This window comes from Phyllobates terribilis, unplaced genomic scaffold (assembly GCF_046119375.1).
Source record: "Phyllobates terribilis strain yellow unplaced genomic scaffold, ASM4611937v1 Scaffold_3__8_contigs__length_932513732, whole genome shotgun sequence".
In the NCBI taxonomy this organism is placed as follows: Eukaryota; Metazoa; Chordata; class Amphibia; order Anura; family Dendrobatidae; genus Phyllobates; species Phyllobates terribilis.
The window spans coordinates 261,391,813-261,418,618 of record NW_027362763.1 but is presented as its reverse complement, the minus strand read 5'-3'; the positions used below and the strand labels follow the sequence as shown (position 1 = coordinate 261,418,618).

General features: G+C 42.4%; 1 protein-coding gene across 1 annotated transcript; it reads right to left on the bottom strand.

Annotated features, from left to right (window-relative positions):
- Positions 1-108: 108 nt before the first annotated feature.
- LOC141258518 (extracellular calcium-sensing receptor-like) lies at positions 109-26,369 on the bottom strand. Its single transcript, XM_073673503.1, has 6 exons — positions 26,356-26,369; positions 25,366-25,666; positions 11,261-12,058; positions 6,833-7,060; positions 6,536-6,659; positions 109-1,019 (listed from the first exon to the last, which is right to left on the bottom strand). The coding sequence occupies exons 1-6, from the start codon at positions 26,367-26,369 to the stop codon at positions 109-111; spliced, it is 2,376 nt and encodes a 791-aa protein (XP_073529604.1).
- Positions 26,370-26,806: the final 437 nt, after the last annotated feature.

The window sequence follows — 26,806 nt, the reverse complement described above, 5'->3', positions numbered from 1 at the left end:
TCAGACTCATATACACACTAGGGCCATAATAGGACAAATAAACTAACTTTTTACTGTATTTGCTTCCACGTTAGTAGCAAGTGAATGAGGCTTTTTGCCATTTCACATTCATTTTCTAAGGTCGGTGCGTGAAGTTAGTTTTTTCTTGGAATTTTTCTCTGGCTTTAGCAATATAATGTAACATTTAGGAAAGAAAATACAAGCTAGCAATCCAGCAGCAGAAGAAAGAATAGCAAAGATTTCCACGGCAGTAATGTATTTGCCACTTGTGCTGACATAGCCAGGAATGAAGCTCACCCAGACCATAACAAACACCAATAAACTGAAGGTTATAAACTTTGCCTCATTAAAACTATCTGGCAAATTTCTGGCCAGGAAGGCAAGAATGAAGCAAATTACTGCCAGGAGCCCAATATATCCGAAAGAAACTAGAAATGCCAGCTCTGACTCCCGATTGCACTCTAAGATTATCTTAGTGGTTGCAGCTTCTCTGTTTTTCCTCGTGAAAGAAGAAGTGGATGAAAAGAATCCAATGCAGATGGCAAACTGAATAATCGTCGTGAATCCAACTAATATTCTCTGATGAAAAGGGTGGAAATATTTCATCACACCCTGGTTGGGCCTTGACATTGTAAATGCTAGAATGACAACTAACGTCTTTACTAGGATACATGATATAGTTAAGACAAAGCTTATGCCAAACACAATCTGTCTAAGGAGGCACAGGCAAGTGGAGGGTTCTCCAATGAAAGTGAAGGTCCCTATGAAAGACAATGTCAATGACGTTAGGAGCAGGAAGCTGATTTCTAAGTTGTTGGCTCTGACAATTGGGGTATTTCTATATTTTATGAACACCACAATGACCAAAAGAGTTTGACAGATTCCAAATCCTGCAGCTGCCGAGAATGTGATTCCAAGTGGTTCTCCAAAAGACAGGTAATCTACCTCCTTGGGAATACAAGCATCTCTATTCCTATTAGACCAGTAGTCTGGTGGGCACTTTAAACAGTCTGTATAATCTAAAAATAAAGATAGAATGATTGTCAAAAAGTATTAAATGGCAATATATTTATTAATCTATATTCTATTGTATCTATAGCATACATGCAAATGTATACTACCGCACTCTGAATTTGCAATTGTATTGCTGTATATAGACTATACGTACTTGTACTTTAGTACACTCAGAGTGCCCGTATACGTTTTATGCTATAGCATTGCAGGTACAGATTCAAGCAACTTTATATTTATTTCATTTTGCTAATAGGAGCTCGTAAATTTCATTTTTTGAAGTGTACATTTTGCAGTAAGTGACTGAGCCTCCTCTCACCTCTCCAAATCTTTTTATAATTATAGTTGGATCTCATCTGAGCATTACATTTTTAGGCCTAGGACCAGAAGAGGTAAGTCTGATAAGATTAGGTTCCCATCTACAAGGATTGCTTGGGCGTCGGAAGATGGGCCATATAATTTGATCAAACTGTGTGCTAAGAATCTCAGTTTTATAAGTGTAGTCTATATTGCAGTATTGCAATTCACAAATCATGTATTCAGTGTTCACATAAAGCTTAGTGCATTCAGAGTGGTTGTATTTGTTTATTTGTTTTCATGCTATAGTAATACATATATAACCTAGAATAAAAACTTAGGCCTCGATCCATCAAAGCTTTCACACCAGAATTCTTGCATAAGCTTTGAAAAGTCGCAAAATTTAGGCACAACTCAGAGTTCTGCCAAAATTTAAAGACTTTTGGAGTTTTCATGCCAGTTTCTCCCAACTTCAACAAGATTTGCGGATCTTGGGTAGGACAGGGGGCAGAATGCCACAACTCGTCTAATTCATGACAAGCTGTGGCGCTCCCTACACCAGAGATCTCACTGCAGACCCTGACGGGAGTAAGATTTCTGATGTGGCACACCGAGGTGCACACTTCTTCAAGAATCTGGGGAGTCTGACAAGTGGCGTGCATCTCCGTAAGCCACCCCAGAAATCTTACTCCAGTCAGGGACTGGAGTGAGATTTTTGGAACAGGGAATGCCACACCTTCTCCTCGACCCCTTTATGAATCAGGAGCGTCTGACTCCAGCATGCCTCTTCATCAAGACTGGAGTGAGCAAAACCGGTCTTGATGAATTGTACCCATAATTGGTAGGAACACTCCAGTAAGTAAATAAATAGAAAAAAATATGTAAAAATATAGGGTACTTAGCTGACTTTTTTTTTTATCAAAAAAGCGTAAAAGACATATTAACCGTGACAAGGTGTAGACAATTAGGAAGGTCCCTAACTCTAGTGACTCACCTCGCTATCTGCCATTCAGGCCTCAACAGAATTGTGGCCAGAGCAGATCCAGCACATGACTGTGTTTAAAACCTGCCTGTGGAAAGCTGAGTATATGACGGAGTGTAAGATTTACAGGTGCAACGCCCAGGAAAGGGATAGGGTACTTAGTACGAGAGACTAAAGCAAAACCAAAAACAAGGCAGGTGCACATATGCACTGTGTCCATTAAACAAATATACCTTAGAATTAGAACATAATGCGTAGGTATACTACAGTAGCTGAATAGATAGTAACACATGTAAAAACAAAGGGTTCTACTCAGTTAACATTTTTTTTGATAAAAAAAAAGTGTAAAAGCCAACCCTCCGCAATAAAATCATAGCAACCTGCACCTGTTCATTTATTTCCTTTTCCTAGTAAGTGCTTGTGAGTTTCGATTTTTGCTATCTACAGTATCAATCTGTTATCACTTATAGGTAGCAGTATGATTTCACCATTAATATTATTTTAATCTGAAATTCAGTGGGAAAGGATGCATTAAAAAGTTTAGCGAGTGCATACAGTAGATCCAGAAAAAAAGGTCAACGTAATACTGTGATATTGGGGTATTTACTGGTATACAGTGATTTTAGTGCCAACGATATCTGAACGGTTTTAAATTTAGTTTATGGTGCGGATTAAGAACAAGACTTCGGTTTTGCCAGATTGGCTCTAGTTTCTGACATATTTAATAGTTAATTAATTACAGTAGAATTCTGGCTTCAAAAACTCGCTTTTCTAACATTTTAAGCCTACAAATTGAAACACAAAATAATTATATGGGGTATTTCATTACCTAAGACACTGATAAAGAGTCAAAAGATCAAAAAAGCTTTTGCATTTGTTATCACACACAGGTCGCATTGGTGGAATGCATTATTTTCATGGATGAATTATCTCATAAACTAGAACCAATTCAGCAAAAGTAATGGGATTTTTGAATTCAGCACTCCCAAAATATCCTAAATCCATTCAAAAAACTTTGGCACCTGAAAAATATTTTTTAGGGGTAGACCTGTGTATTGTTAGGACCAAAAAACGGACATAAAGAAAAATAATTTTCCATTATTGTGCTTTCTTTTTTTCCTCCTTTTCTTCCAAGGGTCATAACTTTTCAATTTTTCAGTCTACATAGCTATATGAGTGATTGCTTTTAAGCTGGACAAGTTGTAGTTTTGAATTGCACCATGACAAGATTCTTGTTCTGACAAGATTCTCCAGGTCAATACAATTAAAATTATACCAAACTTGTATAGCTTTTTGGATTAAGTGGTAAAAAAAAAATTCGGAAATTTGTAAAAAAAAAAAAAATTTGCTTGTGTTGCCAATTTTATTTGACTTTTTTTATTTTTTGGCGATGGAGCTGTGTTAGGGCTTGTTTTTTGCTTGGCGAGCAGACAGTTTTAATTTTTATTTATGCCATTTTGGTGTAAATACAACATTTTATGCCTACTTTTTGCATTACTGTCCTGCATCAAATATGGTCAGAAAGGATTTAGCAGACTTTTTGCTTTTAGAATCGCTGGAAGGATGAAAAAGTGGCACTCTCTGTCTCGTAAAAATAACTTCTTTATTAAGGCAGATTAAAACATGAATGCAAGGTAGCGGGTCATATACATGTTTTAATCTGCCTTAATAAAGAAGTTTTTTTATGGGACAGAGAGTGACACCTTTTCATCCTTCCAGCGATTCTATGAAAATTATTCTCTTGGGTGGAGCACCTTTTGTTCCAGCTTTTGGCAAGTTGCAATCCGTTCCATTCTCGACGCAGAGGTATGCAAGTTTGAATGGTGCCGGATTGTATCTTTTGTTTGAATTGCCATAGACTTTTTGTTCTTAGCTTAAAGGGGTTTTGTGGGACTCTAGGTTAGGTCACCAATAACAGATGATTGAGGATTTGAATCCTAGCAACGTTTGGCTGATTGATGGAACTGCAGAGCACCGCAAGTTGCACAGCCTTGTACATTATGAATGGTACACTGTGATCTCCTTTTCAAGTGTGGGTGGGTACACCAGAAGTTAGATCTGTATTAAAGTCTCAGAAAAAAACACTTAAAGCTGTGTAGAAAAAAAGTGAGGCTAAAAAGAAGCCATGATGGGTGACAAATTTATGTAACCCTTAGCCCAAATGGAGGTACCAGTATGTCATCTCTGGCATCTGCATGTGTGGAGGAAGCTCAGGAGCTAAGTCTGCTCTACATACATCGGATATTGGGGGACGCTGAAAACCCCTATAGCTTGCATCTCTGTACTCCTGTGAAGGAGACCATTATTTCCACTTTGTACTGTAGTATTGCAGTATATAGAACAAGTGTTCAGTGGATCACAGGTTCAAGTCCCTTAAAGGGACTAAAAAATCATGTAAAATATTTTTAAAAAAGTTATCAAAAAAATTTAAAAATGTTAAAAAATATAAAAATTCAAATCACCCCGTTACAAAAATAAATACATAAACATATTTGGTTTGGCCACATCCATAAAGGCCAAGTCTATCAAAAGCTAAAATCAATTAACCCATAAACTGTAAAGTGAAACAAAATCAAAACACCAGAATTGGGGTTTTCCAGTCACCACCACCATCTAAACAATACAATTAAAAGTAATGAAAATGTCATATGTACCCCAAATTGTTTGCAATACAACTGTAAAAAAAAAGCAAGACCTCTAACATCTCCATTGATGGAAAAATAACAATGCAAGGGTCTTGGAAAAAGGCGACAAAAAACAATTTTTCTTTTTTTTTACAAACTTCAAATTTTTTTTTTCACCGCTTGCGGTAAATAAAAAATATGCAAGTTTGGTATTGACATAATCATATTGAATTGGAAATTATATTTGCAGGTCATTTTTACCATACAATGAACGCTGTAAAGACAAAACCCAAAAAACAATGGCATAATTGCTTTATTTTAACGTTGCAAATGTAATGAAATTTTCTTCCCGGTTTTCAGTATGCTGTATGGTAAAATGAATAGTGTCATTCAAAATGATAACTCCTCCGACAAAAAACAAGTCCTCATGTAACTATGTTAATAGAAAGATAAACAAAGGTTAGGGCTCTTGGAAAAAGAGAAGAAAAAAACTAAAAAGCAAAAATGAAAAATCACGTGTGCAACTTATGGCATTATTGATAAATTTCTCCTAATATCTTTCTGCAACTGTGAATTGATGTACATTGAGTAGAAACCTTCTGAAATAGAGTAATAAAAAACATTATTAAATTTTGGAGCACTCAGAAGAGATCGACTCCCAATTCCAGTATCGTGGCAAGTAGCTGAAAGGGGTATTCTCAAGTTCTTAAATTGCTTTCATTTGTTAGACAGCATGAAAATAAGCAACTTCGCAACTGACTTACTTTATCTATCTGTTGTCATTCTCCTGCCTTAAGACCTTTTATCTTTTATAAAGTACAGCTCATTTCCATGGAGCCCAGTCTCCAGAGCCTGGTCAAGAGTGATAGTATTTACACTTCAGTAGAGGGGTTAACCCTTAACATTCCAGCCACTTCTCTGGAGTCCATTGATTTCTACACAGCAGTTAGCTGCTCACCTCCATCACCCTCTCTCTCATCTTCTGTAGAGATGCTGTTACAAATCTTGAAAAATCACCAGCCCACAGCTATCATAGCAGGTCTCCTAATCACAACTTTCTGTTCTTGGTGTTTGGATCTGTGCTTGTTCAAATGCCTTGTTATCTCTATGTGTAAAGATAGTGAAAACAGTGTAGGCTCAGAACAAACCACTGATAGATGAATGAATGTGTTATAGCAGAACTTGTGCTAAACTTTATAAGTCTACTGATAGTACAGTTCTGCTGCTCACCAGAGCTGCCACTCAAGGAGGAGAGGCCGTGCTGCTATAAACTAGGAAGTAAGAAAACTAAGGAGACTGCATAGCTCTAAGCTGCACAAGAGATAAAGATGAAGGCAGGTCATGTTTGAAGAAAGGTGAACGATTCAGAGTTTGATGATATATTTTATGGGGCATGTTGCAAGGAGAAGGTAATGAGAAGAAGGGACAATGTATTATGAGATTGCGGTGAATGATACCATCCCACCCTCTGGTCTTTTCACATCTCAGTACCAAGTAACTCTTAAGACCTTCTCAAGTTACCGCAGTACATGATCTCCACCCCTCCAAGTTTATCTACCACCCTACTACACATTATTGTGGGCTAGAAGGACACTATGAGAATAAAGTCAAAGGCTTTTACCAGTTCCATTGGAAATTTCACCATCTGGGCATGGAATACAACTGAAGCAGCAGACTGGTTGCCCCTGTAAGATACTTTTTCTAAATCCAAGCTTGCAGCTTTTATTGCACTCTGATAGTGGAGGCTGAGGTAAAGAAATTACAATAAATTATTACGGCAAATTGCACAATAAATCAAATATAGATTTTACATCATATTTTATGTATTGCCATTTTTCCAGTAACGGGGGAAACTGTAATACAAAGATACATTTTTCGAATACTAGATAAAATAAAATGAACTCTGAACAATCCAAACCTGAGACTCATCTCCATTCCACAGGGTACTCTGTTCATCAATCACAAGCTGATGGTCCATAATTGTGCTGCCATAGTAGCTTCCGACCTTCTTGTAGCTTAGAAAGCCATTTTCTCCTATCTGCCAGTTGACAACATCATACTTTGCTACTGGATCTCCATTTTTGTCAAAGTAGTGATAATTTCCAATTGGATCTGTGAAATTGACTGCTTTTAAAGATTCAACCAACTACACAGAACAAAGAAAAGCACATTGATATTTATACGGTCAGAAGCAATGTGATCCTATGCAGTATGAGAGACTACAACTCCCAGACTGTGCTTGTACTTTGCAATCCCTATCTTTACCTTAACTGGACGTACTGCTCTTAACTACACGGATGTCTTCCATGTGTAATTGGAAAAAGATCACATTTTCATGTACTATCCACATATTTATAGATTATACGTGTGTTTATATTTAGTTATTGCATTATATCATTGTAACATTATTTCGTAGATTTAATTGAGTGGAGAACAGGAATAAATAAAATCTGCATTGCTAAATTTCTGCTGGGTTCAGATATCCTTATATGGTACTCAGCCGCCCTCGGCGGTTTACGTCCATTCCCGGAACCCGCATGCGCACTAGCACCTCCGATGTATGATGTTTACGTCACAGGGCACGGCTATTTCCATCTATTCCCGCCACCCTCATGCACATTAGCGCTACCAATGTGCGACATCCACATCACATGGAATCGCCCTCAGCCCTGCCCACACAGCATTAAAACGCCACTCTGCACTCTGTCCTCACTATGGCGCGATGAGCATCGTAAAACTTTATGCCAGGACCCACCCTGTTACAGGTAAACACCAATTAACTTTCCCTTTCTGATATCTGTCATGGATCAGTTGATTGACATTGTTTTCTGACTTGTAATTTTTTTGCATTTTCTCTATCTTTCCAGAATCATCATTGACACATTTACTGAAAGGTACCTACTTTGTATTATAGTTCGCCACTGCCTCCCTTTCTTCTTTTTTTCTTCTATTCTTTTTTGCCTTTTCTTCTTTCACTTTTTGTTGCTTTTTATGGAATCTATATACAGGTGCATCTCACTAAATTAGAATATCATCAAAAAGTTAATTTAATTCAGTTCTTCAATACAAAAAGTGAAACTCATATATTATATAGAGTCATTACAAACAGAGTGATGTATTTCAAGTGTTTATTTCTGTTAATGTTGATGATTATGGCTTACAGCCAATGAAAACACAAAAGTCATTATCTCAGTAAATTAGAATACTTTACAATAACAGCTTGAAAAATGATTTTAATATCCAAAATGTTGGCCTACTGAAATGTATGTTCAGTAAATGCACTCAATACTTGGTCGGGGTTCCTTTTGCATCAATTACTGCATCAATGTGGCGTGGCATGGAGGCGATCAGCCAGTGGCACTGCTGAGGTGTTATGGAAGCCTAGGTTGCTTTGATAGCAGCCTTCAGCTCGTCTGCATTGTTGGGTCTGGTGTCTCTCATCTTCCTCTTGACAATACCCCATAGATTCTCTATGGGTTTAAGGTCAGGCGAGTTTGCTGGCCAATCAAGCACAGTGATAGGCTGTGTTCACACGATGCGTATTTCATGCGTTTCCGCGGCGTTTTTGCAGTTGCGTAAACGCCGCGGAAACGCATGAAAAACGCATGGTAGAAGGGCAGCAATGTTCCCCAATGGAAATCCGCATGTGCTGTGCCCATGATGCGGATTTTTCCGCAGCGTTAACGCTGCGGTCAAAAATCCGCAGCATGTCAATTAATTTTGCGGAAACGCGGCGATTTCGCCGCCATTGACTTGCATTAGAACGCGCCAATTCCGCAAGACAGCATTTGTACTTGCGTAATTGGTGCGTTCTAATGTGCGGATGGTACCCGGGTGTGGAGGAGAGGAGAGTCTCCTCCACACCCAGGTACCATTGAAAAAGCTGTAAAAAGAAGAATAAAATAAAAAATAAATGTATTCTTACCATCTGTCGGCCCGCGCAGCGCTCCCGCTTGGTTCCCGGCACTTGCAGTGAGTTGTAGGACCTGCGGTGACGTCAGAGTCATGTGACGGGTCACGTGACGCTGACGTCGGCAGGTCTTTCAATTCAAAGTTGCCGGCAGCCGGGAGAACGGAGTGAGCAGGACAGCGCGGGCCATCGGAGGTAAGTATATACACTCTCTCGGTTCACACTGTATAAATCCATGCTGTTTGCATGGATTTATACAGTGTGACCTAGTTATCAAGCACTTTCCAGGTGATGCTAACATCGCCTGGAAAGCGCTTGTCAATCTGCATGCGGAAACGCATGTGAATCTGCATGTGGATCCGCATGTATTCTGCAGGAAAAACGCATGCACAATCTGCATGCGTTTTTTCTGCCAGGGAGATGCAGAAATGATGCAGAAATTTTCTGCTTCATTTCTGCATCGTGTGCACATACCCATACTGTTGTTTTTAAACCTGGTATTGGTACTTTTGGCAGTGTGGACAGGTGCCAAGTCCTGCTGGAGAACGAAATTTCCATCTCCAAAAAGCTTGTCGACAGAGGGAAGCATGAAGTGCTCTAAAATTTCCTGGTAGACGGCTGCGCTGACTTTGGTCTTGATAAATCAAAGTGGACCTACATCAGCAGATGACATGGCTCCCTAAACTATCACTGATTGTGGAAACTTCACACTAGACCTCTAGCAGCTTGGATTGTGGCCTCTCCACTCTTCCTCCAGACTCTGGGACCTTGATTTCCAAATGAAATGCAAAATTTACTTTGCATTTACTTAGTGTGTCAATGACTGCCTTCTGGACATCTGTCAAGTCAGCAGTCTTCCCCGTGATTGTGGAGCCTACTGAAACAGACTAAGAGACCTTTTTAAACTCTTAGGAAGCCTTTGCAGGTGTTTTTTGTTAATTATTTCAATTTACTGAGATAATGACTTTTGTGTTTTCATTGGCTGTAAGTCATAATCATCAACATTAACAGAAATAAACACTTGAAAGAGATCACTCTGTTTATAATGACTCTATATAATATATGAGTTTCACTTTTTGTATTGAAGGACTGAAATCAATTAACCTTTTGATGATATTCTAATTTAGTGAGATGCATCTGTATATACCTTATATAGTTCATCATAAAACTATGCCAGTCCATTCTTTGCCTTTTCATTTTTAGGAAATCCTTTCTCTTGCTGCTAAAGACCTTTCTATTAAATCAATCAATTCATTGAGAACTACGATAGATATGGCCACTAGGCTATATATGCCTCATTCCTGGAGCACATTGATGGATCATAACAATCACCCTCTGTATAAAGACATACACAGCCTTTGGATGATAATCCTTTTGACTACTTAGATTATCAAATATGCTAAATGTTTATTTGTGTTTTTTGTATAATATGGATTGCATTATTGAAAAAAAATTCTACTATTTGTACAGATGTTCCTTGAAAAAGGCCTTGCATGGCTGAAACGTTGGATTGGTATTATCTGTTCTTTCCTTTGGATCATGTGAATAAACTACTCTTGTGAAGCAGAAATAACCTATAGTTATTAGTCCATCGTAATATTTGTTCTGTGTCCTGATATCTATTTCTAACTTCAATATAGGGCAAAGCACACTTGTGCCGTTGAACATACAGGCCTAACTTTTCCAACTACTTGTCAGCTGAAAAGCTGACTGCATATCTTCTCTCTTAGGATATGTGCACACGACGTCTTTTAGGCACTGTTTTTCCCAAAGCATCTGTTTTGGCGTTACCTGCACTGTGTTGTGTAATGGGTTTTTAGCGCCGTCCTTTTTCTTTTAGCATATTTGTGCAATAGTGAGCGGTTTCTAAACAGAAGCCACTTGAAGAATGATGAGTTTGCTTCTTTTAACTGCATTATGGTTTCGTGGCGGGTCCACCTGAAAAAGACGTAGTGTGCACATGTTCTAACAAGCATCATGGATCAACATAACAGACTATTTTTGGCTGACTGGAAGAGGACTGCAAAAACTAGATGCTGCCTATCCACAAGTCACCAACGGAGCAGAGGATAAAGTGTGGAACAAGCCATTGGAAGAAAGGTGAAAATTTAAGTTTGAACGATTTTTAGAAATTATTAATATTAGATAGCTAAATCCTGTAGGTAAGAGGTTCATGGAATAGCTGCTTTAAAGATGATCTTCAGCCAGATATCACAATGCAACTTTTAAACATTATCAAATGGCTCTCCTGGACCTGATAATGAAGATAAAGGAGTTGACTGTGTGTGTGTACAATATGTATGAAAACTGAACAGGGAAGAACAAGTGCCCATCAAATGGATATTATTATATTCCTCAATGGTAAAGTTTAAGATGATCAACACATATATGACTACGTCATACAACACACAACAAAAAGCAGTGATCTGCCGTTACCTGATAGGGTTGCAGGATGTGTCCTCTTGTGCATAGCTTATTTTCACAAGACCATAAGCTGTTGAGCGCGTGTGCAATAGCATATACCGCATTGTAGACATTACAGCTAATTCTCAGCTGTGACACATCTGTATATGTATTGTTCACCAATGTAATATCCTCATTACCAGTGCAAATCGTCGTATTGCTCTGTATTTTCGTGTGATCGGGCCAGGAACACTTGAATGTGTGTTCCCAAAATGATTTTGTTATAACATCTACAGGGTTCTGTTGAGTGTTCAGCTGAAGGAGGAACTGTTTAAGGCCTGGAATACTCCCTATGGGTATTGCTAGCCCCAATGTGCCACTAAAAAAACTAGTGTGCTCCTTTTCTATGACAAAAGCAGATGTGCTCCAGCCTTCACTTGCCAACCAAGTTCTACCTGTAATATTTTGCTTGGCTATTTCCCAAACCAGTGGTAATAAGTTGGTATCCCCTGAGAACACAATGATAACATTAGCTGAGGATTGTTTTATAGTCTCAGCAATCTGAAAGTATTTGGTCTTGGAATACACCAAAGGAATTGTCTCTGAGAACGCAATACAGACACCAAGTTGTACAACCTGCTCAGTGAAGAGCTGAACTCCAACTTTCCCGTAATCATTGTCTTCAGCTAGGGTTCCCACCCATTTCCAACCAAAGTGTTCCACTATGGCCGCCAAGGCAGTTGTTTGAAATGTGTCACTTGGAATGGTCCGAAAGAAAGAAGGAAATTCATATTTATCACTCAGGACATTTATGGAGGAAAAATAGCTTACCTAGGAATGAAAAGAGAATTGAACAAATTTCTACTTTAGTAGTGTAACAGCCAAAGTACAGGCCAGTATTTCACCAACATGCTGAGTGTGATCTTGTCATGTGTCCATACTTTTTATATAAGGATAAAAATGGGGGTGCAATAGTGCTGTTACCCAGAGAAAAGTATAAAAGCAGTTGTGCGCTTGCCTTGCTTGTATTAGACGTTTAAGAGGGCTGCAGGAGACACCAAACCTTTGCGGTTCAAAATGCAATAAAGAGATTTAAAGGTGTCGGTAGTTCTGCGTTTGTAAAGGTCATACAGAATCCAGTTCTTGTATTGTGGATTCATTCTTAACAAAGCTAAAATCAGACTGTTTCGCGGACGTCCCGTCCACTTCATCAAGTGTATAGCTTATATGTTGTTATCGGCAGTGAACGTATATATACATGGAAAATGATGAAAACTGGCGCCAAATCACCGGCAGCCATTTACATTTAAAAATTTAAGACCTTACATATTCCTTTAGAAAAAGTATGTGTACCCACATCACCAAGAGACATATTAACAATTATAATCAAAAATAAATGAGAATTGCATAGAATTAAAACATCTTCAGCAGATAGTGCATGGTATAAAAATAGTAAAATTATATATATAATGATTATCGTTCGAGATTCGAACCTTCTACTTATTACTGCTCTGTACGATATGCAGACACCGCCCTTGGTCAGTCCCTCTAGACCAGAGGTCCCCAACCGCCGGTCCGCGGACCAGGACCGGGCCGTTGGGGTTTTTCAGCCGGTCCGCGGCACCGCCACAGACAATCACTAAACATTGACAGTGTGCTCTGGTCTGCGGTGGCTCAGAGCACACTGTGTGGGGTGGATGCTGCCCGCTGTTCTAGACTCCCGCAGGGTAGACCTGTAGAGGACCTGTGATGACATCAAGGTACATAACTGTGATGTCACCACAGGTCCTGAAGCAGGATGAAGCAGGGGCAGAACTACCGCCCGTGCAGCCGGTTCATTGAACGGGGGCCCCGAGGGAGAGGGGGCCCCTCCAGCCTCCAGCAGGGCCGCCATCAGGGCATGACTGCCCTGACTCCAGTATGGGGCCCGGCCGGTAGGAGCCCCCTCGGAGCCCCCCTCTTGTGCGTCTCTCTCCTCATGGGGCCCCCGGCCCCATGCAAAGCGCCGGGTCCAGGACATCTCATAATTCCTCTGACTTCCGGTCATGTGACGGCGCCGTCACATGACCGGAAGGCAGGAGAACCTGGTGTCAGCGATTTGGACGAGCGCCAGGATTCTGCAGGGATCGCATGGGGGTAAGTATAACAAGTTTTATTTTTTTTTAAATACAATTAACTAGGAGTGGGGGGAATGGGAGATGCACATGGGGGGAGGGGAGAGATGAGAGATGCACATGGGGGAGGGGAGAGATGAGAGATCCACATGGGGGGGGGGGAGAGATGAGAGATGCACATGGGGGGAGGGGAGAGATGAGAGATGCACATGGGGGGGAGAGGAGAGATGAGAGATGCACATGGGGGGGAGAGATGAGAGATGCACATGGGGGAGGGGAGAGATGAGAGATGCACATGGGGGAGGGGAGAGATGAGAGATGCACATGGGGGGAGGGGAGAGATGAGAGATGCACATGGGGGGGAGGGGAGAGATGAGAGATGCACATGGGGGGAGGGGAGAGATGAGAGATGCACATGGGGCAGGGGAGAGATGCACATGGGGGGGAGGGGAGATATGAGAGATGCACATGGAGGGGAGGGGAGAGATGAGAGATGCACGGGGGGGTGAGAGATGCACGGGGGGGATGAGAGATGCATGGGGGGATGAGAGATGCACGGGGGGGATGAGAGATGCACGGGGGGATGAGAGATGCACGGGGGGATGAGAGATGCACGGGGGGGTGAGAGATGCACGGAGGGGGATGAGAGATGCACGGAGGGGGATGAGAGATGCACGGGGGGTGAGCTGCACATGGGGGGGTGAGAGATGCACATGGGGGGGTTATGTTTACATAACTTTGTTGCCTTATGAAGGGCGGGGGGGGCCCCCAAAAATTTCTTGCACAGGGGCCCACTACAGTCTGTGTCCGCCCCTGGGATGAAGTAAATGCAGCTGAACAGCAGCTGTCAGGACAGCTGCCCTGTCCTGCTGCAGGGCGTGATGGGGCCTCAGTGATGCGGCTCCTGGCACAGCACATTATGTGGGGCTCCTGGCATAGCTCCTGGCGGGGACCTGGTCTACACTATATGATAAGTATGCACTAAACTCCAAATCCCTCCACTACCCCGCCCCCATATGACCAAAGCCCCGCCCACCCCACCCCCTCCTTGCTGGGCCATGGAAAAATGATCTTGCTTCAAGCCGGTCCCTGGTGCAAAAAAGGTTGGGGACCACTGCTCTAGACCATGGAAATATTCAATAGCTGGTAGAAATTTTCTAGTTACTTTTTAAGGGAGATACAGTTGTATGGTGGTTTTTGCAGAAGAAACATGGTTGTAAGAGGATATGTTTAATAAGAAGATATACAAATATATGTACTGTATATGCATCAACAATTTTACTCGGCCCATAGCCCATATCCCTATCATGGAGATAGAATAAGAATACACTTCAAATCAATAACAAAATCTATATTCATATTCCATACTTCCCTAGATGGTTGATCATTACTTGGTCATGTGAGTAAATTAAGAAAAAATGAATAAATGAATGAATAACCTATGCAAAAACATATTTTCCTAGACTATATTAGTTATGCATGTTGTGGGAACCATACACCGTATTGTGCAATATAGTCTTGGAGTATTGGTTTAAAAATTTTTAATGAGTCAGAAGGGGATATCTGTGCAAGTGAATAGAATGATGAATTAGCATAGGCTGATATATTCTATGTTCTTCAATGCCGGGAACCGCACTGTTGTATTGCAGTTGTGTGCAAGAGAACTGCTCAATACAGAGACCCATCAGATGTTCTCTTTAAGGATACAGAGTGGGAGCAAGCTGGGAGCAAGCTAGCAAAAATTGGAAGAATGGATGTGAGACATGTGCTGATGGAAGGTGCTGCGATGTAACCACCTAGCAGGTAATCAGGGATATTAAACCTCCATGGAAGTATCTTTAGATGAAAGTCTCCGTTACCTCATTTAAACCCTGTGGTTTTAATGTGTCCAACTTGTATATCCAATAAATCTCCTTTCTGTTTAGACTTTGGATTCTATTAGGAGTGGTACACAAAATGTGTTCAATTGGCATAATTTTCAGGCTTCTAAAGTCTTTGTTGTGTCAGTGAGCCATATGTCGGGATAACCCATGCTTGGGAAAACCCGTAACCACATTATGCATGTGAGAATTCATTCTCTTGTGAAATGGTTGTGTGGTTCACCCTATGTATTGTTTGCTACATGGGCATTCTATTAGGTATATTATAAAGTCCGTATCGCAGGACATATTACTGTTAATTTTAAAAACTTCCCCAGTTGAAGATGAAACAAAAGCGTCGGCTCCATGTGTGATGTTTAGACAGCACATACAATTCCTTTTCCCACATTTGGTAATAGTTTTTTTCTTTTTGTTCCTTTCATCACTTCTCGCTGTATGGGAGGAATGGATTCGGCTGGGAGCTAAAATGTTCCTGAGGGTAGGAGCAGGGCCGGCGTCAGCACCCGGCGCACCCGGGCAAATGCCGGGGCCCTGAGCAGGCAGAGGGGCCCACTGGCGGTCGCGCACCCCGCTGGGCTATGGGCGGAGGAGAGCGGTGTCAGCGCCCGCCCTTCTCCGCTGCTTGCTCAGGGCCCCGGCAGGCGGATACTTACCTCTCCCCGTGCCTCCGCAGATCAGCTGTCTTCCTGTTCTGCGCTCCCTGTGACGTCTCAGGTCAGAGGGCGCGGTGACGTCTTTACACCGCGCCCTCCCCTGAGCCGTCACAGGGAGCGCTGAGCGGGAAGACGCCGACAACGCTGGAGTCCAGACCCGAGCAGAGGGCAGCAGGCAGCAGGTAGCAGGTGAGGAGAAGGGAGGTGAGTATTTGTTTTTTTTTTTTTTAATGTATGGAGGCATGGGGCAGTATAAAGAGAAGGGGGGGTGACATCCTGCATGGGGCATTATAAAGAGAGGGGGGGTGGCATCCTGCATGGGGCATTATAAAGAGAGGGGGGTGGCATCCTTCATGGGGCATAATATGGGGGGGACATCCTGCATGGGGCATTATAAGGTGGGGAACAGCCTGCATGGGGCATTATAAAGGGGGGGGGCAGCCTGCATAGTGCATTATGTGGGGGGGAACAGCCTGCATGGAGCATTATAAGGGGGGGGCAGCCTGTATGGGGCATTATGTGGGGGGTAACAGCCTGCATGGAGCATTAAAAGGGGGGGGCCTGTATGGGGCATTATGTGGGGGGTAACAGCCTGCATGGAGCATTATAAGGGGGGGGACAGCCTGTATGGGGCATTATGTAGGGGGTAACAGCCTGCATGCAGCATTATATGGGGGCCAGTTTCCTGTATGGAGCGTTATAAGGGGACCGGTATCCTGTATGGAGCATTGTAAGGGGACCGGTATCCTGTATAGAGCGTTATATGGGGGCCAGTATCCTGTATGGAGTTTTATAAGGGGACCAGTATCCTGTATGGAGCGTTATATGGGGGCCAGTATCCTGTATGGAGCTTTATAAGGGGACCAGTATCCTGTATGGAGCGTTATATGGGGGCCAGTATTCTGTATGGAGCCTTATATGGGGGCCAGTATTCCGCATGGAGCCTTATATGGGGGTCAGTATTCCGCATGGAGCCTTATATGGGGGCCAGTATTCCGTATGGGGCCTTATATGGGGGCCTGTATTCCTTATAGGGCCTTATATGGGGGCCAGTATTCCGTATGGGGCCTTATATGGGGGCCAGTATTCCGTATGAAGCGTTATATGGGGGCCAGTATTCCGTATGAAGCGTTATATGGGGGCCAGTATTCCGTATGGAGCCTTATATGGGGGCCAGTATTCCGTATGGGGCCTTATATGGGGGCCAGTATTCCGTATGAAGCGTTATATGGGGGCCAGTATCCTGTATGGAGCATTTTAGGGGGCCAGTATTCTGTGTGGAGCGATTCACCGGTTTCTGAGCTATTGTGGAATTTACAATAGATATCACTCATGTAATGTAAGAAGTGAAATCTTTGCATTGTATTATATATCTATATTTCTCCGCCGTATCTCTGCATCATGAATCGTGGTATGTGTTAAAGGGGCCCACTGAGACTCTTTCGTCCGGGGCCCAGAAAAACCTGGAGCCGGCCCTGGGTAGGAGCTCTTCTGTAAATGATAGAGGGTTTATTTTGTAAAATTTCTCTAAGAACCAGATCATTTAATAAGATGAACCAATTTTTTTGTAGAATTTCTCTGAAAAGTTTATGTTGACAATTGTAAGTGGTGATGAATTTCACACTGTCCTCAAACTTTGTCCAATCTGCATCGGAATCGGTGAGAAGGGAGTCCTGGCTACAGGTATCTCTCACTTTTTCAAAGGATTCTCTGATCAGGTTCCTGGGGTAACCCTATTTGAGAAATTTCTTTTTTAGGATACCCGATTGATCACTAAAATCTGCTTCTGAACTACAGTTCCTTCTGATCCTTTGAAATTGATTGTATGGTATATTGCATAGCCATTTGTTGTAATGTTCACTGTTATGGTGGATATAACTGTTGGTATCTACCTTTTTAAAAAAGTTTTTTGTGTGAATCATCTGATATTCTATAAAAAAGCATGAGATCTAAAAAATTTCTACTATCAGTGCCAAGTTCAGAATTGAAGGTAATGCCCCACCGATTGCTGTTGAGGAACTCGGTTAAGGCTACCCGTTCTATGATGCTACTATTGATGATGAAAATCAAATCATCAATGTATCTTTGGTAAAAAACAATCCCCTTCCAAAAAGGACCCCCATAAATGAACACAAGTTCAAACATGAAGATGTTTGCGAAAGTGGGTGCAACCTTCGACCCCATTGCAGTCTCTTTGATCTGATAGTATGTGCGATGGAGGAAGGTGTAAAAATTGTTGCTGAGAATGAATGATAAGCCAGCCCGAATGAAAGACTTGTGGGCAGAGGACAAACGAGTGTCCCCAGTGATTATGTATTTAATGCATAAGAGACCAATATATTCTGCTAGGTTGCTGGTCAGTGAGCCTATACCTGATATGATGGGTCTCTCCGGGGGTTTGCTCCGATCCTTATGAATTTTCGGAAGGTGATAATAAAAAGGCATGCATGGATTTTGCACCAACAAGAATTTTTTCTCGTTTTCATTCAGGAATCCTTCTTCATAACCCTTCTTAATAAATTTAACAAATGCCGCCTGAATTTCTTCTAATGGATTGTAATGAATCTCTCTATAGTATTTTCTGTCTTTGAGAATTCTATTGGCCTCCTCTATGTAGTCATTATAATTTTGTATAACAATCCCTCCTCCCTTGTCTGTCGATCTGATGATTATATTATTATTTTCCTGAGGGTTGAGAAGAGCTTTCTTTTCGTTTGTGTTAAGATTTCTACTATTTTGGAATACTGGGGTTTCAGTTAAGTTTTTGAAATCTTGCATGGTAACCTCAGTGAATGTATCAATTTGGTGACTTCTGCTCTCTAATGGGTAAAACCTTGACTTGCTTTTCAAATGGGTGGGTAATGTGCCATTACAGACAACCAAACCTGTGTCAGTGTTTGGTGTGTCACTTACGGGCTTGTTAGCAAAATGTCTTTTGAGGGTTAGTTTTCTCACAAAGGCTAGAAGATCTAAAAATGTATCAAAGTCTTTACTCTTGTACGTAGAACAAAAAGATAATCCTTTGGAAAGTAAAGAAATGTCATATTCACTTAGTGTGGTGGACGACAAATTATATCTGTTGGATTTCTCTGATTTTTGGAGCTCTATTTTTCTATGAGTCTTCTTTTGTTTGCCTCTTCCTCTGTTCCCTCTTTTATGTTTTTGCTTTTCCCTAGTCTTTTGAAATAATAATCTAGCGTTTCGTGTCTGGGGACTAGGGCCCCGGGTAAAAAATCAGTTACACATGTGGTGCAACTCTTCTGGGTATTGTCAACTAGGTGGTAGTATTTGACAAGACCTGAAAGGATGCACCTTTTTCCAGAGTGGTGGCACATTACCCACCCATTTGAAAAGCAAGCCAAGGTTTTACCCATTAGAGAGCAGAAGTCAACCTCAGTGAGGTTACCATGCATGATTTCAAAAAAATTAACTGAAACCCCAGTATTCCAAAATAATAATATAATCATCAGATCGACAGACAAGGGAGGAGGGATTGTTATACAAAATTATAATGACTACATAGAGGAGGCCAATAGAATTCTCAATGACAGAAAATACTATAGAGAGATTCATTACAATCCATTAGAAGAAATTCAAGTGGCATATGTTAAATTTATTAAGAAGGGTTATGAAGAAGGATTCCTGAATGAAAACGAGAAAAAATTCTTGTTGGTACAAAATCCATGCATGCCTTTTTATTATCACCTTCTGAAAATTCATAAGGATCGGAGCAAACCCCCGAGAAGACCCATCATATCAGGCATAGGCTCACTGACCAGCAACCTAGCAGAATATATTGACATTCTCCTACAGCCCCATGTTAAAAATCTGAGGAGTTACCTTCGAGACTCGAGTCACCTTATTGGGCTCACCAAAAGCATAAAATGGAAAGACACGTATATTTTTTTATCCCTAGATGTCACATCACTATATACTAATATTGACTGGGAAATTGGTCTCTTATGTATTGAATACATAATCGCTGGGGACACTCGTTTGTCCTCCGCCCACAAGTCTTTCATTCGGGCTGGCTTATCATTCATTCTCAGCAACAATTTTTTCACCTCCCTCCATCGCACATACCATCAGATCAAAGGGACTGTGATGGGGTCGAAGGTTGCACCCACTTTCGCAAACATCTTCATGGGGGTGTTTGAACTTGTGTTCATTTATGGGGGTCCTTTTTGGAAGGGGATTGCTTTTTACCAAAGATACATTGATGATTTGATTTTCATCATCAATAGTAGCATCATAGAACGGGTAGCCTTAACCGAGTTCCTCAACAGCAATCGGTGGGGCATTACCTTCAATTCTGAACTTGGCACTGATAGTATCAATTTTTTAGATCTCACACTTTTATTAGAACATCAGATGATTCACACAAAAACCTTTTTTAAAAAGGTAGATACTAACAGTTATATCCACTATAACAGTGGACATTTCAACAAATGGCTACACAATATACCATACAATCAATTTCAAAGGATCAGAAGGAACTGTAGTTCAGAAGCAGATTTTAGTGATCAATCGGGTATCTTGAAAAATACATTTCTCAAACAGGGTTACTCCAGGAACCTGATCAGAGAATCCTTTGAAAAAGTGAGAGATACCTGTAGCCAGGACTCCCTTCTCACCGATTCCGATGCAGATTGGACAAAGTTTGAGGACAGTGTGAAATTCATCACCACTTACAATTGTCAACATAAACTTTTTAGAGAAATTCTACAAAATAATTGGTTCATCTTATTAAATGATCTGGTTGTTAGAGAAATTTTACCAAATAAACCCTCTATCATTTACACATGAGCTCCTACCCTCAGGAACATTTTAGCTCCCAATCCATTCCTCCCATACAGCGAGAAGTGATGAAACGAACAAAAAGAAAAAAACTATTACCAAATGTGGGAAAAGGAATTGTATGGGTTATCCCAACATATGGCTCACCGACACAACAAAGACTTGAGAAGCCTGAAAATGATGCCAATAGAACACATTTTGTGTACCACTCCTAATAGAATCCAAAGTCTAAACAGAAAGGAGATTTATTGGATATACAAGTTGGACACATTAAAACCACAGGGTTACCATGAGGTAACGGAGACTTTCATCTAAAGATACTTCCATGGAGGTTTAATATCCCTGATTACCTGCTAGGTAGTTACATTGCAGCACCTTCCATCACAGTATGTCCCACATCCATTCTTCTCGCTCCAGCTTGCTCCCCCTCTATATCCTCAAAGAGAACATCTGATGGGTCTCTGTATTGAGCAGTTCTCTTGCACACAACTGCAATACATCAGTGCGGTCCCCGGCATTGAAGAACATAGAATATATCAGCCTATGCTAATTCATCATTCTATTCACTCGCACAGATATGACTCATTAAAAACTTTTAAACCAATAATCCAAGACTATATTGCACTATAAGGTGTTTGGTTCCCACAACATGCATAACTAATATAGTCTAGGAAAATATGTTTTTGCATGGGTTATTCATTCATTTATTCATTTTTTCTTAATTTACTCACATGACCAAGTAATGATCAACCATCTAGGGAAGTATGGAATATGAATATAGGTTTTGTTATTGATTTTAAGTGTATTCTTATTTTATCTCCATGATAGGGATATGGGCTATGGTCCAAGTAAAATTTTTGATGCATATACAGTACATATATTTGTATATCTTCTTATTAAACATATCCTCTTACAACCATGTTTCTTCTGCAAGAACCACCATACAATTGTATCTTCCTTAAAAAGTAACTAGAAAATTTCTACCAGCTATCGAATATTTCTATGGTCTAGAGCAGGGGTCTCAAACTTGGCTGGGTATATGGGCCGCACATGGAAAAAATTTGAATTTGGGGGGCCGCATTCTTTGTTCAATGTGACATTTTTAGTGATACCATTTTTTTTGTATACACCTTTTGAACATTTTTGCCGTGTTTATTTTTTTATGGCTTGGGTCGTTATGGATGTGGCGATAATAAACGTGCACTTTTTTGTGTTACTTTAGTTTACATATAAAACAGCATTTTTAGTGCCCAATATTTTTTCATGCTTTATTTTATTTTTTATTTTTTTTACAATTTTATTTCCCCCAATTGGCCACATACAGTAATATTGTCTTACAATTAGCATCATATAGTAATAATGGAAAACATCTTGTAGTAATGTTCCCCATCCAAGTCCCCATCTTGTACTAATGTGCCCCATCCAGGTCCCCATCCTGTGGCTATGTGCCCCATCCAGGTCCCCATCCTGTAGCAACGTTCCCCATCCTGGCGCCCATCTTGTACTAATGTGCCTCATCCAGGTCCCCATCTTGGGGCTATGTGCCCCATCCAGGTCCCCATCCTGTGGCTATGTGCCCCATCCAGGTCCCCATCCTGTGGCAATGTTCCCCATCCAGGTCCCCATCTTGTGGCTCTGGTCCCCATCTTGTGGCTCTGTGCCCCATCCAGGTCCCCATCTTGTGGCTCTGTGCCCCATCCAGGTCCCCATCTTGTGGCTCTGTGCCTCATCCAGGTCCCCATCTTGTGGCTCTGTGCCCCATCCAGGTCCCCATCCTGTGGCTATGTGCCCCATCCAGGTCCCCATCCTGTAGCAACGTTCCCCATCCTGGCGCCCATCTTGTACTAATGTGCCTCATCCAGGTCCCCATCTTGGGGCTATGTGCCCCATCCAGGTCCCCATCCTGTGGCTATGTGCCCCATCCAGGTCCCCATCCTGTGGCAATGTTCCCCATCCAGGTCCCCATCTTGTGGCTCTGGTCCCCATCTTGTGGCTCTGTGCCCCATCCAGGTCCCCATCTTGTGGCTCTGTGCCCCATCCAGGTCCCCATCTTGTGGCTCTGTGCCTCATCCAGGTCCCCATCTTGTGGCTCTGTGCCCCATCCAGGTCCCCATCTTGTGGCTATGTGCCCCATCCAGGTCCCCATCTTGTGGCTATGTGCCCCATCCAGGTCCCCTCTTGTGGCTATGTGCCCCATCCAGGTCCCCATCCTGTGGCTATGTGCCCCATCCAGGTCCCCATCTTGTGGCTATGTGCCCCATCCAGGTCCCCATGTTGTGGCTCTGGTCCCCATCTTGTGGCTCTGTGCCCCATCCAGGTCCCCATCTTGTGGCTATGTGCCCCATCCAGGTCCACATCTTGAGGCTCTGTGCCACATCCAGGTCCACATCTTGAGGCTCTGTGCCCCATCCAGGTCCCCATCCTGTGGCTATGTGCCCCATCCAGGTCCCCATCTTGTGGCTATGTGCCCCATCCAGGTCCCCATCTTGTGGCTATGTGCCCCATCCAGGTCCCCTCTTGTGGCTATGTGCCCCATCCAGGTCCCCATCCTGTGGCTATGTGCCCCATCCAGGTCCCCATCTTGTGGCTATGTGCCCCATCCAGGTCCCCATGTTGTGGCTCTGGTCCCCATCTTGTGGCTCTGTGCCCCATCCAGGTCCACATCTTAAGGCTCTGTGCCCCATCCAGGTCCACATCTTGAGGCTCTGTGCCCCATCCAGGTCCCCATCCTGTGGCTATGTGCCCCATCCAGGTCCCCATCTTGTGGCTATGTGCCCCATCCAGGTCCCCATCTTGTGGCTATGTGCCCCATCCAGGTCCCCTCTTGTGGCTATGTGCCCCATCCAGGTCCCCATCCTGTGGCTATGTGCCCCATCCAGGTCCCCAATTTGTGGCTATGTGCCCCATCCAGGTCCCCATGTTGTGGCTCTGGTCCCCATCTTGTGGCTCTGTGCCCCATTCAGGTCCACATCTTGAGGCTCTGTGCCCCATCCAGGTCCACATCTTGAGGCTCTGTGCCCCATCCAGGTCCCCATCCTGTGGCTATGTGCCCCATCCAGGTCCCCATCCTGTGGCTATGTGCCCCATCCAGGTCCCCATCTTGTGGCTCTGTGCCCCATCCAGGTCCCCATCTTGTGGCTATGTGCCCCATCCAGGTCCCCATCTTGTGGCTATGTGCCCCATCCAGGTCCCCATCTTGTGGCTATGTGCCCCATCCAGGTCTCCATCTTGTGGCTATGTGCCCCATCCAGGTCCCCATCTTGTGGCTATGTGCCCCATCCAGGTCCCCTCTTGTGGCTATGTGCCCCATCCAGGTCCCCTCTTGTGGCTATGTGCCCCATCCAGGTCCCCATCTTGTGGCTATGTGCCCCATCCAAGTCCCCTCTTGTGGCTATGTGCCCCATCCAGGTCCCCATCTTGTGGCTATGTGCCCCATCCAGGTCCCCTCTTGTGGCTATGTGCCCCATCCAGGTCCCCGTCTTGTGGCTATGTGCCCCATCCAGGTCCCCATCTTGTGGCTATGTGCCCCATCCAGGTCCCCATCTTGTGGCTATGTGCCCCATCCAGGTCCCCATCTTGTGGCTCTGTGCCCCATCCCGGTCCCCATGTTGTGGCTCTGTGCCCCCTGTGTTGTTCTTCACACACATAAAATAGAAAAAAAAAAAGATGATTCTCACCTGTCCTCCGTTCCCTCGGCGTCCTTCCTGCAGATGTGGCCCGCAGGCACCACAGAGTCCGACCCCTTGACGATCCCGACCAGGTCCAGGAGGAGCCGCCGACAGCAGCGCTGCATTGCCGCACAGAGACTGTCTCTCAGCACAGCATTTTCATTGTCAGCCGCCGGCCAATCAGAGGCCAGCAGCTGATAGCTGCGTATGGCAATGACGTCATACTCGCTGCGCCGACACGCAGATATCAGCTGCTGGCCTCTGATTGGCCAGCGGCTGTCATTGGAAATGCTGTGCTGGGAAACAGTCTCTGTGTGGCAATTCAGCGCTGCTGTCGGCGGCTCCTCCTGGACCAGGTCGGGATCGTCAAGGGGTCTGACTCTGTGGTGCCTGCGGGCCGCATAAAGCAGCCTCAGGGGCCGCATGCGGCCCGCGGGCCGCGTGTTTGAGACCCTTGGTCTAGAGGGACTGACCAAGGGCGGTGTCTGCATATCGTACAGAGCAGTAATAAGTAGCAGGTTCGAATCTCGAACGATAATCATTATATATATAATTTTACTATTTTTATACCATGCACTATCTGCTGAAGATGTTTTAATTTTATACAATTCTCATTTATTTTTGATTATAATTGTTAATATGTCTCTTGGCGATGTGAGTACACTTACTTTTTCTAAAGGAATATGTAAGGTCTTAAATTTTTTAATGTAAACGGCTGCCGGTGATTTGGCGCTAGGTTTTTTCATTTTCTATGTATATATACGTTCACTGCCGATAACACCATATAAGCTATACACTTGATGAAGTGGACGGGACATCCGCGAAACGCTCTGGTTTTAGCTTTGTTAAGGATAAATCCACAATGCAAGAACTGGATTCTGTATCATCTTTACAAACGGAGGAGCGCAGAACTACCGTCACTTTTAAATCTCTTTATTGCATACTTTTTATATGAGAGTGCATATATGTGTTTTGTACACTGTTATACAATTTTATATACATAAATTTATTTTAACATTAACTTACTTGTGGATAGTGGTAGGTACCCAATATCCTTGCCATTGCTATGGATATAACTGAAGCTGATTCACCAATAACAGCAGATAATGTAGATTTCTCCTGGCATTGGTAATTTGGAATACTTTTTGCTTCAACTCCAGATCCAGAGATCAACGTGAACATCTGTTTTGAGACTTCTGCTATATTATCACAAGTGTCATAGAGTGAATAGCCTACTGATGTGTTAGGAAGAAGGAGAGTGTTATTATTTATCTCTTCTATGGCATAGATCATCGTTCTGATCCAACGGAAGCTCCTAAAATCAAAGCTAAAGATAAATATTTATTGTAAAATATATATTATTAATATCCTATGTTCATAAAATGGAAAATAAGCCATGAAAATTTATTACAAAAAACTGTGCAAATATGTAGGGAAACATTTTCGATTCTCAGGTTTGTAGCATGGTAACATTTCAATAGATTATAAAACTAAGGAGGAGATCTTTTAAGTGGACCACTGTCCCCCTACATCTAGTCTGTTTCCATGCTGTCCCATCCTGTAACATTCACCCTTATTTTACCTTTTTTTTCCCCGCTCCCATTTTTCCTTCAAGTTCCGTTCATCCTATTTTCTTAGAATCCAGGTTTAGTCTAGAATTTAGCTCCAGTTTAGGATGGTTGGCCCAAAGAGTTTTCCTATTTCTATATGCCTATTCATATGCTAATATGCATTAAAAAACACAATAATCGATTGTTTGAATTTTCTATTTCATAAAAAATAAAATTAAATATGTGTGGTTGAACATGAACAATGTAAAGTCCTTCCTGCATTCAACAATTCCTCGATACACATAACATTGTGGGTTACAGTTAAGTTAGACAAAATGTACAATTGGGAGAGGAAGATTGAACTTGATGGATCTAGGTCTTTATTCAACCTACTTAATAATGTAACTATGTAACAAACTTAAGAAAAATAAATGTAAAAAATTGCCCATATGATACGAACACTCACCTATCATCACACATTTGAGATGCTGGTCTTGAAGTAAACTTTATAATACCTACATTACTAGACCTTTTGACCGGGAAGACTCCTCCGATCACTTTATCTCCGGACCTGAATATGCCTGGGATTATATTTGCGTCTAGTGTACAGGAGGATGCTACTTCACAAAAACATACGTGATACAACAGCAAGTGCAACATGTAACACAACATCTTGGAGCTTTATGAGATCTCCTACACCATGCCCCATATATACCCTCAAGAACACTTGTCTACTCAGGTTTAATTGTCCAAAATCCTTGTTGTCAGGCCCTCTGGGAGGCTCCAATATGGATGCACAAACTGACAACAGTTTTTCCTGTCAGTCCTGATTATACTTGATGTGCGTGCACACTCCTCACCAGAGAGATTTTTTTGCTAAATTAAACCCAAGGATAAGTGTTACATATATATTACAT

What these genes read in the sequence shown, in the direction of transcription:
- LOC141258518 (XM_073673503.1), bottom strand. An exon ending in ACATCCTGCAACCCTATCAG is followed by an intron (nt 7,061 to 11,260) that starts GTAACGGCAGAT and finishes TGTTCTGTGTAG; the next exon opens with TTGGTTGAATCTTTAAAAGC. An exon ending in TGAAATTTCCAATGGAACTG is followed by an intron (nt 1,020 to 6,535) that starts GTAAAAGCCTTT and finishes CTTTATTTTTAG; the next exon opens with ATTATACAGACTGTTTAAAG.